Genomic DNA, 14,813 nt, shown 5'->3' on the forward strand with positions numbered 1-14,813 from the left:
CCGATTAAATGTGAAGCAGCATTACCAACCTTTATTGTCTGGCCCTCAGAAGATGCAGAATAGTAAGCCACATTGGTCTTTCTTCACCTACAGTGTTGTACAAATGATGGAAATGATCCTTTGCAAAGGTGGGATGAACAATGGAAGCTTCGCTCTTTCTCCGGCCCTAGATTGTGCTCTGATTATTGAGTATTTTTTTAATTCGGGAATGAAAATATGAGAGTGCAAATATGGCATAATTCAATCTCCTCTACTTTGACATGTCTGGATCAGCTATTGAAGGGTAAGGTTCCATGATAATAGATTCTTTAGCTTTATGCTTATTATAAATTTTATATCATTACACCCTGCCTCCCCAAAGTTTTTTTTTTAAAAAAAGAACTTTCTTTGGGGGAAAATTGTTTCATTTAGCTACTTTTATATTAAAACGGTGAATGTTTTAAAATAATATTTGAAATATAGCCACTTCTTGTTCATAAAATTCTTAAAAGAATAATCATCTTTCATAGCTGGATGTTTCTCAAACCTAATGACTCAAAAGAATGAATTTGATGGTTTAACATGAATATTGAGTGAATTCTGACACCAGAAGAATGGTGGTGAAAAAGAAAAATATTGATTCTGATACTAAAGGAAAATTATTTTTTCAGGTTAATTCATACCATATATTCTTTTCCTTTTTTGCCGGGACAATGATGTTACATCTAAGAGTTCAAAATGTTCATAGCATTTGTGAGAGGTAGGCAGGAGCTCAGAAGAGTTCTTATTACAAGTGAAAAATGAGACAACCATTCAACACTGTTAAGAACCTTCATGGAACAAAACAACGTATTGCTCCAATTCCCTTGGTTAACACTTAATTCTCTAAAATTTTGACCTTTGGTACTTTTTCAGGTAAACATCGAAACTGCAGTTCTTCCTACAATGCATACTCACTGTCTGTTTTCACATTTTGTGTTTTGGGTTTGCTCTAAATTGTGCAATGAACTTTATGTACTGGTGGATATGAGACACTAAATCACTAGACCACGTTTAGCAAAATAATAACAAACACATTGTACAGGTTAATACTACCTTACTTACTAGTGCAGAGGTAGTGTAATTAAAAAAACTGTTGCCTTCTATAGGGGTAGAAATCCTCAAAACAGAGCCTATGTTTAAACAAAAGAGCACTAAAAGGCCCAACCTCAGGGTTACATAGTCTAAACTTTTATACTTTCAGAAAGCCATGTTTCATTTTTTATGCCCATTTGTTAAAGACAACGGAATAGTATCTTCCTTTAAAAAATACCTAACCGTGACTCTTTTTACATAATTTCATGATTTAGGTTGGGAGGGGAAGAAAAAAAAACACTAGCTGAAATTCATCTACCTAAGTCCCCAAACGCTATGATAAAAGGAGACAAGAGTTTCTGAGATTAAACACACAGATGTTAGGAGTAAAGCTTACAGATAGAGCCGTGTGAATGCAAGAATGAGCTTGGGTTTCGAACACGAGAAATAATACTGAGGAGTTCCACTAGCGCACGTCAATTACAGTCACATCCACTGCACTCTAGTTCTATTTCAAAATGAAAAGCTCCCATCCCATAAGGACAGCATTAACATGTGTCTGCTAAACAGAGACCCAATATAGATTAAGGACACTGCAGTCCCCCTCCCCCCACTCCTTTTGTTAAAAATTTAGTATGATCTAGATATTCGTGAAATGGTCCTGCCATTTGCTGTCAAGTTAGAATGTGTGGGCCTGGTCAAAGAATATCAATGCAGGAGAAATGTCTACACTTATCTCTCATGCACTAAAGCGTTGTGTGTATGAAAAGGTGCAGATGATATTATTTTGAGGGTAATCAGTTTAAACGTATGCACATGTTTACACTCTACATTAGGAAGGGAACAGGATGAAGTTTAGTTTGTTTGGCTTCACAAAACGAAGCTTATGGAGGAGTGCCAGCGACTGCTTCCTCTTCCTCTGTTTTGTCATTCCAGTCGCAGTCACAGGAAACGTTAAAGGAGGTGGCCTGGGCCTCCAGGTAGCAGAGGGCTAGAGCCAGAGGAAGCGAAAAGGTGAGAGAAAAAGGAAAGGACTGAGAAGCGGAGAGGAGCAGCCCAAAGATGAGGATCAGGGAAGGAATGAAGGAAGGGGAGGTGATGGGGACATAGTGCTGAACATCAGCGGGGAGGAAAGAGACCCAAATCTTAGGGAGGCTGGGGAAAGCAAGATAGCCATCTTCATCAAGAAGCGAGGGGAAGCTGGAGGGCAAACACTTGTAGAAACAGAAGGAGAAGTAACCGAGCTCGGAATCCTGGCGGTCGGCCCCTTTAAAAGTCTCCTCGTGGATGGGAGTAGGGCAGTCAGGCAGGGCGGGGGCTACCACAGGATCAAGGATGGAATCCAGCGTGGCAACCTCGGGGTCCCCCTGCTCTGACGTTTCGTCCGTGGAAAGGAGCTCTAGGCTGTCTAGTGTGGTCCGGTCAGCCTCCCCAAAAGGGTCCTCCTCTGAAATGTCTGAGAGCAAGTCCACTTCAGGGACTGGCAACAGGTTTGTGGAAAAAGACGGAGTACAATGAATGAGTGGTGAGGGTGGGCACATGCAGAGAGTCTATTTCCAGGAGCAAGCCCAGGATTGAGTATGAAATGACATAACAAATACGGCCAAAGGAAACATGAATGCACGGGGGAAAGAGAAAAGAAGAAATGGGTGGTTAGTGGAGACTGTAACCAAGGAGGTTCGGTATTAACACAGCATAGTTAGGAAATGGATTAAATGTTCCATTTTTGAAGAGAAAAACTGGATTACTTTGATCACAACAAACTTACAGGCATCAACTAATTTATCATTTTCAAACTGGTTGCAAATAAATTCTATAAAACTCAAATGGCAATATTTACTTTTAAACTTGATTGCTGGCCGACATTCAAAACATTTATATAAAAAGCCGGTATAACCAGTCACTTGCTGAAGAAAAGCAAGAGTTCCTTTGGAATTTAAAAGACGAGAACTTTTTGTCTTAAAATCAACAACAACAAAAAAAAACTTCTTTTCCTGTGGTAGTGGTGACTGAACCCAGAGGCATTCTACCTCTGAACTATACCCCTAACCCTATTTTATTTCATAGTTTGAAACAGGGTCTCCCTAAGCTGCAGAGGACCTTGCTAACTTCCTGAGGTTCACAGTGAACCTGAGATCCTCCTGTCTCAACCTCTCAAGTACTGGGATTGCAAGCGTGCACCACCACACCTGGCAAAAAAAAAAAAAAAAAAAAAAAAAAAAATTTTTAGAAGATTAGTACACTGAATTAAATAGGGAAAATGGAACAAAAAATTTCTGAAATGCTAAGCTCTTCCATTTCAGATATAAGTGGTCACTCTCTTGGGTGTCTCATTAACAACTATTTTTTTAAAAAATCACTCTTCAGCAGCTAAAAGTTATCCTATTGTATACAATCTCCGTTATTTTTAACTAAATCATTTTCAGCTCATTTTTTTCAACATGATAGTCACAAATTCTTTAACAAGGAAATGCAAATAGCCTGGGCCACCTGCTGTGTGGAGTACTTGTCCTCATGGAATAAGACAGGCCCTACCTGGGCCCTGAGAGCATCTCCATGCTGAGCATTAGAGGTTATCAGTGCAGGAATTCCCCTAAAGCACTAGCAAATTCTTTATTCAGCAGGTCCTTTTTAAATTCACTTTTTGTGTCTTTAAAATTGTCAAAGTTAAAATTTAGAATAAACTTTTCAAATCACTAAGATTTATTTTTAATTCCACAATACGGCATCTAAAAATGTTATTTATTGAAGATATGGAAAAGAAATCTGAAGATCTCAAAGGCTCTTCAAATCAATATTGAATTAACTTTACTGTCCTAGGTAACAGAACACCGAATAGGGATATTTCTCCATTCATTATATCACATGCACAAAATAAAGCCCAAAGCATACCACCCAACTTCTCATTGGCTATTCATGAAACCATTACTCATTGCTTAAGAATTTCCTTATCGATTCTAGATTATTAGTGAAAAACAAAATCACCTTTGTTCATGTCAAAAATTTCAAGTCAACATAATTAAGATAATCAAGAAAGAGGGTATACTTGAAATTTACTTGTGATGTAATTCAAATGTTAACTCCAAATCACAGCTTCTATAATTTGGTGATTTAAATGATAAAATGATTACAGAGATAGAAAGACCAGTGAATTATTTACTTGCATTAATATAATTTCCATCAATATATTTTGGTTTGAACAACAATCAAAACAGGGTTAGAGAGAAGTTGTAGTTAAAATCTGCAAGAACCTACACATATTTGAAAATTGGGAGATTATATCAATATAGAAAGTAAAGTGATAAACTTTAAACATTTTATTTCTGAAATAAAAAATGCAACAGAAAGCTCTGTTCTACGTACACCTTAAAGAGCATGGACTGCACTCAGCTGCCGTACCTTTCCTTCAATGAGCTGGAAATGGGCTTTAGCTGGGCTTCTGACATCCCTCCGGCTGTCCCCATCTCGCACCACAGCAGTGCTGACAACTCCAGGACCATATGCTGGAACTCCCCCAGCAGGACCAGGATAATCCTTCTTAAGACTTTGGTCCACAACACCAATTGGAGCTATTAAAGAAAGACAATTTACACCTCACCTTTAAAACAGATAAACAGGCAACACGTGAACAGCTAACAGAAATAAGAACACTGTCTTAAGCTCTGAAAATATCAACATGTAAAATAAACTTATTTTCAAACTTTCACCCAATCTGAACAGTATGCTGAATTTTAACTTGCTGAACCACACTAGAGTCTCATCAGGTTTTTTTTTTTTTTAAGGATGTACGTCCACCCTGGAACTGGCCAGTAGGAGGAGCTCTGAGACTAGCAGAATCACAGTCAAGGCAAAAATGTCAGAATAACAGCGCACAGCATAAGCAATACCTTAATTCTCTGGACTCTTCTTGATCTTTGATCTTGCCTGATCTGTAATCTACCTATTATAATGAAAATTTATCTATTTCAATGACTTGGTTTAATACATTTTAAGAAGTCCTCCACAAAGGAACATTTGCTTTGAACTTCTTGTTTTCAATGCTCTTCCTACATTTTTCCAAAACCACCCTTAAGGTCTCAATCCCCCCTACGCCCCCCAGAGAAAACCTTAGGTGCTCTCTGCATCTCTCCCACAAACAGGCGAAACATGCATACGCATGATGTTAAAGTTTTTGTCATATTGCAGGTCAACCTAAGATGGCCTCAAACTTCAACAAGGCAGAGGCTTTCCATCTGTAGCAGAACTCGAATGAGGTCCTTCTACCTCTGTAAAAAGCACTTTACTAACACCGTGTGGTTTATTTGGGTTCTACACACCAAGGGAAGCCCAGTAAGCACAAACCCTTGGGGCTGCAAGATCTTGGAGGGCAGGGTCTCTGTGTGCTCTATGTGAACCGTACAGGGCTTGCATTGTAGGACCAGGCACTAAGCCTCCCCCCTGGTGCCTGCCGAATGGCTGAGTGGTCTAGTACCACCCGAGTCAGACCACCATCACTCTCACCTGGACTAACCAATATGCCTGCTTCCTGTCTCAATCCTTTCTAATTGTTCTCTTGCACCAAGTGATATTTTTAAAAAGATCATTTCATGCTTTTCCTTATTTGTGTGAACACACACACCCTTCAGTGGTTTTCTACAGCTCTTGGAATAAAATTCATCCTTTACCACCGTCTGCAAGACCCTGCATGACCTGACCATAGCTCACCTTCCCAGTCACTTGCCAAGCTCTGCTATGTCTTCTTTCTGTTTCTGGAATGTGCTCAGTGTTTCCTCACCTTAAAATCTTCAGCCCTTTCACTCCTGTTAGCTGAATTATTTTTCTAATATCCTGCTCTCTTGTTGCTGATCCCCCTTCCATGCTTCCAATCTTAACTGATCTGGTTCTTCCCTCAGGCCTTTCTTCCTTGATGATCTATGGATCTCTTGCTTACATTGTTTTCCACTTTTAGAAAAACACTGGTCCCCCCACTTCCAAATGCATCGTGGCTGTCAGTTCTCTTAAATGATTTGCCTTGTTTGGGGTCCAATTTCCTAATCTCTGGGATTATACTCTTTTAACACAGCTGTTCTATTTTGATATTTGTTCTTTAGAGATCACACTGATTTGTAGTTTTCATACAATCGCTACGGGGCTTAATGCACCAAAGTTTAAAGATCATTTATATACCTAAATTATTCTAGCCTTTCTAAAAAAGTAAACAGAAAAAGAAGACAATATAAAACATGTCAACAACAACCACAAAAGTTATATTCATGAAGAATGGTTGAGAAAATAAAGCTCAGTACCAGGTTCTGGACCAGCTTTGCTTGGGGCGGGGGTGAGGGGGCAGACATTAGCCCTAACCAGAGTTCACTGGCTGTCTGGTCATGTATTGGCATAAAAAGGCTCCTATTTTTCACGACAACACAATAATCCTTTTGATTACTTTGTCCATCTGATGAATTACAGTGTCCAAAACACAAAGAGAAAAAATAATGGATTACTGTGCCATGTTTGTAGCTTTTACTTGTAAAAATCATTGTTTTCAGATACAGATTCCTATAACCCTCTGCACTAACTGCCCAAACAGATGGTGGGTTTCCCTGAGCATGGTTTACAGGCCTCAAAACAAATGTACCGGTTTACTGTCCCTTTTAAACTTTAAAACATGCAATGTAAGAGTTACAGAGCCACACAATTTAATGCAAAGGCTGAAAACAGCATTCTGAAAAGAGCAACAATTTCTGAGGGCACTGAACAGTAACTGCCTTTATTTGGCACTTGTATAAATTCTCTGTAGCAAGGGGCAAGGCTTGAGAAATATTTACATGGGTCGGTACAGATTTACTTGGAATAGTACTCAGCCATTGGTGAGCTATAGTACATTAATTCACTGAATTTCACTCACTACATTCAGAAATATAGACATTCATGTGAAACACAGTTATGGTCTCCTTGAACATTTTCTTGTGTGGTCTCGTATGAAGACTACATGGAAGGTTCTCTAGAACCAAGATTTAAAACGTTAAGTCCCGGGTTTATTCATTCGAGTCACCCCTCCATGCCACTCTGGCATGGGGGGGCTGTATTTGTTTTCTGTATTTCCATCTTTTAATAAATTTCTTTAAATCTTCAAAAAATAAAAATAAAAAATAAAACATTAAGTCCCAAGTTTTCAAGTCTGCAGATATTTCAATGAAACTGTTACATGTGAAAGAAAATAGGTTGAAAATCATAATCTAGAGATTTTTGTATATTTTATATTAATATCCCTTTATTGTTTTAAGTATTAATTATTTATATCACTTGTTATTATTGACCATATTATGTAAATGTATTGAATATTATACTTGAGTTTTTATCAGTATTCCACATCTGGGACACTGAGACAAAATGGGTTATAACTATATATTGGAATAGACACTGAGACAAAATGGGTTATAACTATATATTCCAAAATGCCCACCAACAAATCCTGGGAAGTATCTCTGCATGTCTACCTGCATCTGTTTACCTTTTTTATTTTTTTCACAGAAAAGTAGATCAAGGTCAATGGGTGTCAATTTTTCCCTAATGAGTAAATATTTTTATCTGTTAATATATGTCTGATCTGTTTTACCTAATTAATGAAAACAGAAATTGTTCAAATTCAAATTTTAGAAAAATATCAAGTAATAAAATTTTTTGCTAATAAATGTAGTAAAATGAATACTTCAAATATTACTATCAAATATAACAGATAATGTCAGAAAACTTTTTTTTTCTGGTAGAAAACTGACCAAGCCAATCGACTGCTATTATGTAGAAAACAAGTCCTTCATCTTCATAAAGCATTCTAATAGAAATTGAATCTTAGCTTTTATAGAAAACCTGTTAATCCCAAATTGACCAAGTAATAAGATAGATACATGAAGAAAAGCAACATCAACTTATTCCTGTGTTTAGTTTACATATAAGTAAAATACAAAGCTTGTTAAAATTCCAGTCAAAAAAGATATTACATTTATGCATACATCCTCTTAGGTTAAAAAGTAAATGAACGTAGGTTTCCTTTCTTTTTGTTAAAAAACTGTATTTTAAAATAATCCTTTGAAGCTGTTAATGGTGTAATATGCTGAAAAGTTTGGTAAACTTCAGTAAGAGTAAAATCTAAAGATGCTAGGAATGTTTTGTGTTCATATGCTAATATACCTTAGAACTCTATTTGTCTAATTAGTATGTTTAAGAAATTAAGCCGGGTGTGGTGGCACACACTTGTAATCCCAGCATTTGCGAGGCTGAGACAGGAGGATGGTGGTTCGCGGACAGCCTTAGCTACTAAGTGAGGCCCTCTGCAACTCAGTGAGACAGTTTCAAAATAAAGAATAAAAAAAAAAAAGAAATTAAACCACATAAAACACATCATAAACAAATCAAACAATAAAAAGAGTCAACCAACATCTCATGAACACAAACAAGAATCCTTAATACTTTTGTGCATATGCAACACAAAGTAAATGTATGTGCAGAATGACAACTGCAAAATACTACAAAAGTATTTTACTTGGAGTATAACAGCATTTCTTTTTACTCAGAAAAAAGTAAAATTAACTATCGATGCATCCCTCTAGAGTATTTCTGTTGGTCTTACTAACTAGATCAACATTCTCTGATTGCATTGGATTAGAGAAAGACAAATAAAGTCCAAAATTATCCTAAATGTGTTTACCTCCATCCAGGCTCCGAGAGGCCCGTTTACTAGAGGTGCGCTCAAAGCGTGGTGCCGGCCGGTCTATGAGGGTGCTCGCCTGGCGGGTCTGTGCTTGGGTGCGGCCACTATAGCGGAATTTGGACCCCAGGGTCAGGAACTTGGCCTTTGGTGGCTGCTCTGGAGACACAAGCCTACAGGGGGAAAAACCAAGGAGAGCAAAATTAGACTTTTTAAGTTTTTTCCCCCCAAAAAATGTAACTGTTCAATATTTAATTTTAAGTATTATCACCTAAACTTTATAAAAAATAAAGTTATAAACCCTCCTACATACATATCTTTATGATAGTGATAAGTAGATGCATATTCAGGCAATCATGAATAATGTTTTGTTCAACCTGAGCAAAAAAGAGCAGCTGTTCCCAGTGTGTATCAAGGGTTATTTATTTGTATTAGCTTTAAATCATTATATAAACACATATGTCTAAATTCTTGCTCTTAGCTGAAAGTGCCAAGTAGCAATCCATTACTGCTAGTAATTCTTAATATTTATGCCTTTTTCTACTGGGGAAAAAAAACATCTAACTACAGAATCTGTTCTATCAAGTGATTCTTTCCCATGAGGACCAGAACACACAGTGGATGTATAGGAATGACTAGCATCCTTTCTTGCCAGCACCTTTGCACTGTGTAAGCCCTGGGTTCATAATGAAGGAAGACAAACATTTTTTTTTAATGCCAAATACTTCCAAATTTATGCAAAAGTGTGTTTTTGCTAAACAAGCCAATCTTTTGGGGAATACAACTGAAATCGCCTTCCACTGACTGATGAAGAAGTGACAGAACGTCTCAACAAAAAAGTAACCTCAGAGCTCCCGTACAATCTTTAAGACTTCAGTTGACATTTCTAGGAGATGGAGAACTACACCAAAATATTTCTTATCATTTTCAAGGAAAAAAGATTTTTTTTTTTAAAGTTCTTTATCGCCGGGTGCGGTGGCACACGCTTGTAATCCCAGCATTTGGGAGGCTGAGACCGGAGGATCGAGGTTCGTGGACAGCCTCAGTTACTTAGTGAGGCCCTCCGCAACTTAGTGAGATCTTGTTCAAAATAAAAGAATAAAAAATAGGGCAGGGAGTGTAGCTTGGAGGTAGAATGCCCCTGGGTTCCATCCCCAGACCCACCAAAATAAATAAATAAATAAATAAATAAATAAATAAATAAATAAAAAGTTCTTCATCACTTCAAGTATTTTTAGACCTTCAGTATGGTTCCCCACCTTGCCGATTAGTGTACAATAAAGATATCCACGTGAAGGTGAAGTAGATATGATAAACAGGAGAGGCGATCCCCCATTAACCCAAGATTGTCAAAAGAGCATGCAACCAGAAAAACAGGAAGATAAAAGTGAAATGATCAAAGAACTAATATACTTCCGGTTTTCTGGGCAGAAGAAGCTGATGTATTTCTTGAAAACTTCTATTTTCTGCCAACAGATCTTCAAGGAAGAAAAGGATGTTGCTGCTACAAAAGTCCAGTCTGACAATGGCCAGTGACTCAAACTATACTTTGGAAAAGGGTACAGACTCTTAAATTCGAATGTCAGGATAGTAGGAGTTTAGATACAAAAGAGAACCCTTAACCATGCTTTAAATTCTTTCTCTCTAACAGCTGAGAAATGCATTACCGGGAAGTTGAAAGCCCCAGCACACTCATCATGGACTGACAGCGGCAGGATGAGAAGTGAGGACATTCACCATGCACTGTTTCTCGATGGGCTGAATAGAGCAGGTTTCCCGACCTAGTGAGCCAGCTACATCTGATCTATGAATCCTCTGCAAGGAAGCAATAACCTATTTTTTAAGTGAGGGAGGGGGTCTTTGGCAAGCTCATCAGTATAGCAGTTGGCTAAGAAATGCTCATTCTCTTTGAAAAACAGGTTAACCTACTCACATTTATTTTTATTATCTATTCCTAAAATATACTCTGTAGTTACCGAGTGGGAATGAACCCAAACCCCGCAGGGCTGCTCTCCCTGCTCCTAAGTGTGCCTGCTCCCCGGTAGATCTGCCGCCAGTGCCCCTGGCCCTTTTCTCACTGCCTCTTTTGTTCTCATATGATCAAGAGTGAACATGAGGTTCTTCTAGCTGGAAAGTAAATGGCCACTTAAAAGTTAGCATCACACAACCAGAGTAATGCCAAGTACGTTAGTGTCATCAGCTGCCACACACAGTGAGCTTTATGGAATCCTGTGCACTAGTTAGGGTTAACTTTAGTAACTTACATACGGGTTCTTCTTAAGAAGTTCCTTTATTTTCTACAGTTCAGCAATATATTTGATTTATAGTGGCAGGATCTTATAGAATCAAACTGTCAGTACACTGGTTAAACAATATAATACGTAAAAGTTGAATTGCTTTTAACACATCATTACTTAGATCATCTTGCCCAAGGCCTTTAAAATAACTCTGCAAAAGTTAGTTCTTTTTGGTAGTTTTTATATTCTCAAAAGTGCAATGATAGATGTCTTTAGGTGATTTTGATGTTATTCTTATGAAGATAAGGCCTTATTACAAATCTGATATAGAAAATAAAAGTATAATATCAAAGGGAAATAAGTAAGTGATCTTGATGATAAACACTATTAATATACCTGAAATGGTTTTACATTTACTTCTCATGTATAATCTTTTAATTTTCAAAATAATCCTCTACTATTATTAGCATTACCTGTGAATGACAAAAATTAAGCACAGACAGGTTGAGTGACTTACCAGTCACACAACTAGCATGTGTAGAATAGCATTAGATACTAACTCCACAGTAAAATCCTTGAAAAGGAAGGGCCTTGAGAGACAGCTCTAAAGACTGTAGTAAAAAGTGTTGGAAATGAAAGAAACCAAACTTGTAAACACACACACACACACACACACACACACACACACACACACCCTTGAAGGAAAGTACAAAAGAGATGGTCCACTTGGGATCAAAATAGATCTTCTGGGTCTTCTGTTTTCAAAGGAGCAAGACAAGGACATGTTCATTTGCCAATGAAGTCCAAGGCTCCCACCAGAAAGTAAACAATTTTTAAGCAGGATCCTCTGTGAGATATGAAACACAGGTTCAAAACAAAGCAATGACTATCCCATCCTTGAGACAGGAGAGGAGAGAAAGAGTGAATGGGGGCGAGGGAGGTGAGGCTTAATTATGGGCAAAAGGGAAGAAGAAAAAATATATGAAGCAAAAAATGGCTATGACCTCCAGCTTCTATCACGAGTGCACTGCACAATGGAGAGACCTGAGGGGAGAGGCAGGTGGGCCTGGGGACCCTAGAAGACCAGGGAGACTTGGGATGGCAACGGAAATGAAAGAATTGATTGACTCTCTAGACGCACTGAGAATCCAGCTACTGCTGGAACTGTTTATGTAATAGCATTAGTCCGCAGAGTTGTGCAGCTATTTTCTTATAAAGAATAACTTCTGGTAGCAACACGATTGTGCTACTGAAGGTAGCACCTGACTGCCCAGGTATAGAGTGGTGTGCTGGAACACAGGACAATCCAGCACCAACAGACTAGGGAGGTGGCTAAGCACTGCACAATGAACATTCCTGATGGACCAGCCAAGGACAGGTCACACGGTTAGGGCTGGTTTGGGAAAGCTGGAAGAGACCGGATAGAAACATCTAAACAAACCTAAGATGAGGGACCGCAGAAAGAATGCCAACAAGCTGGGAACAGTGTGGAAGAAAAGGGGTAACAGTCAGAGAGTACAAGATCTGGACCACTGCACACAGATCAGAGCAAGGCCTTGGCAACAGAACAGACACAGGAGCGGATGGCACGTGACAAGGGGATGAGGCATTAAGGAGAGCAAAGAACCCTAAGGCGGGAGTGGTGCGTCCGCAATAGTACTCCGTACCACTCTCCAATCCGGAAGGGTACCAACAGCAACTCCAAGACCACTTCCTTAAGTTACCTGTAGAAAGTATGATGTTCCACACACACTTTCCATAGCTTTTTTGCTGCCCGATGGTTTGGCAGTTTGAATCCAATGGTGCTCTCAAACTGTTCCAGCTGGAAGAAATCCATGAAACAAGTTAGCATATGTCCTTAAGCACAGAATAGAAGCTACTGATAAACATGGATTCAGCTGTTTCTATAAAAAAACAATATTTTAGAAAGGTATATCTTAGTATACCTAATGTAACCATACAAATGAACTTTTCAGGTAAAACTTTTTAAATAATACTTCTTACATAAGCCAATTATTTTTCACTGCTCACTAAAACACATTTTATTTATTACCTTTCTATTAATCTCCACAACTGAATTGATTCAACAGCAACAACAACAACAAAAATGAGGCTCCCGCTATGTTCCAAGCACGTATTATTCTTTTTTATGCAATGATGGTGGTGATAGCAGTGGTGGTGGTGGCGTGTGTGTGTGTGTGTGTGTGTGTGTGTGTGTGTGTGTGTGTAAGTGTGTATGCAACAGGAACATAATTATAAAGATTTATTATCAGGAACCCCAGATCTTCTTATCATAGAAGAATAAACAGTAGTTTGTTTTCTTACCATCTTAGTGGAAAATAATTTATGTAGCTGTCCTTGTAGTAAAAGAGAACACTGAAACAATTTAGATAAACAAAGAGCACAAGACACTGCTTACCTCTGCTGGCCTAACTTTAATGTAGAAGTTACTGCGCTTATAGGAAATTTTCAGGATTTTCGGCCAAGCAAAACGATTGATTCTCAGTCTGTCTTTGTAAATAAGGAGCCCATTAGCACAAACACCCAGCTTGATGTCCACACCTTCAGAGTCCTGCCAAGAATAACCCATTTGACCAAAGTTAGAGTTGTAAAAGTTAGATGGATCAGGGGGCCAATTAGGCCCCTCCGACTCTGTTCAAGAATGCCAACCTAGCAAGTCTGTAGTTAAATTTTACTGACAGCACACCAAGTTAATGGCAATGGTGGAACACGTGTACATCTTACATCTATTTGTCTTCAGGATTTGGTTTGTCAGATAATTGTTGCAACACTACCATAGAGCACAATATTCTTCAAAAGGCCTAATTCATACATTTTTCAAGCTCTATAAAGAGCTAAAAGGGAAAAAAGGATACAGAAGTAAAGTTAGAAGTAAACTTGGACAATAAAATGTTTTCCTGAAGGCTATTACAGCCCTCAGAGACAGTCTGCTGGCCTACCCTAAGGTACATTCAGTCATTTTGCTTCAGGCAAATTTATCTCAGATGGCTGATACTCGCTAATAGCTATTAAAAACTATGTCTATATTTGGCAAAACACCAATCCTTTAACAGGAAATTCTGTTATAGGCTGACAGAATTAGAATCTGTAACTTAGGGTGCTGACATCCAGTTCTTGTTAAGCATTCCTTTGACCAGCATATTTAAAAAAAAACTACAGGCTACTTTTGAAGTTATTAATAGTTTTCTTTCCCCAGAGCTTTAATTTGAAATAGACGAAAATTTAGAATAATCTCAAACCCCCAAAATATTTTAAATAAGTAAATTTATAGACAAAATAGAAAACCGGTTTCCTCACATTTTAAGTAGTGCTGAGATCTAAGATGTACAATATTAAAATTACATGAATCATTGGTTAGCTTGTGTGGGGGGTAGGGGGATGGGATTGAACCAGGGACATTCTATCACTGAGATCTACCACCAGCCCTCTTTTTCACTTTTTGTTTTGAAATAGAATCTCACCAGGCTTTTCTGAGGCTGTCCTTGAACCTACAATCCTCCTGTCTCAGCATCCCAAAAACTGGGTTTATAGGCATAAGCCACTACATCCCAGCTCATTGTTTATCTTTAATGGAAAAAGTATATTTTATTCAAGATATATAAAATTGAAAGTTTTATACTACTCAGGGATATTCACATTTTCAGAAATGATTGACAACATAGAACAAATTTTCACATGCAAAAAGGCTGGGACAAACATTTATTTAACCAAAGTCTCAATTCAATAAAAGCATAAAATTCTTACTCTCTTATTACTAAGAATAACACAATTTATGTGAGTTTTTTTAAGTTAAAGTATAGTACTAGGCAACTGAT

At 38.0% G+C, this 14,813-nt stretch overlaps 1 protein-coding gene across 13 annotated transcripts in view; it reads right to left on the reverse strand.

Annotated features, from left to right (window-relative positions):
* The window catches only part of EPB41L2 (erythrocyte membrane protein band 4.1 like 2), a gene marked incomplete at both ends in the record, with an annotated part of 91,482 nt that overhangs the window by 20,287 nt on the left and 56,382 nt on the right, over positions 1-14,813 (reverse strand). For all 13 annotated transcript variants that reach the window (XM_080699761.1, XM_080699754.1, XM_080699753.1 and 10 more), the window contains 4 exons: positions 4,453-4,622; positions 8,741-8,913; positions 12,702-12,799; positions 13,397-13,549. In XM_080699761.1, coding sequence (XP_080555887.1) covers positions 4,453-4,622; positions 8,741-8,913; positions 12,702-12,799; positions 13,397-13,549 — 594 coding nt within the window. The remainder of the gene's footprint in view (positions 1-4,452; positions 4,623-8,740; positions 8,914-12,701; positions 12,800-13,396; positions 13,550-14,813) is intronic.

The sequence above is a fragment of the Muscardinus avellanarius genome, assembly GCF_963383645.1.
Source record: "Muscardinus avellanarius genome assembly, chromosome: 8".
NCBI lineage: Eukaryota > Metazoa > Chordata > Mammalia > Rodentia > Gliridae > Muscardinus > Muscardinus avellanarius.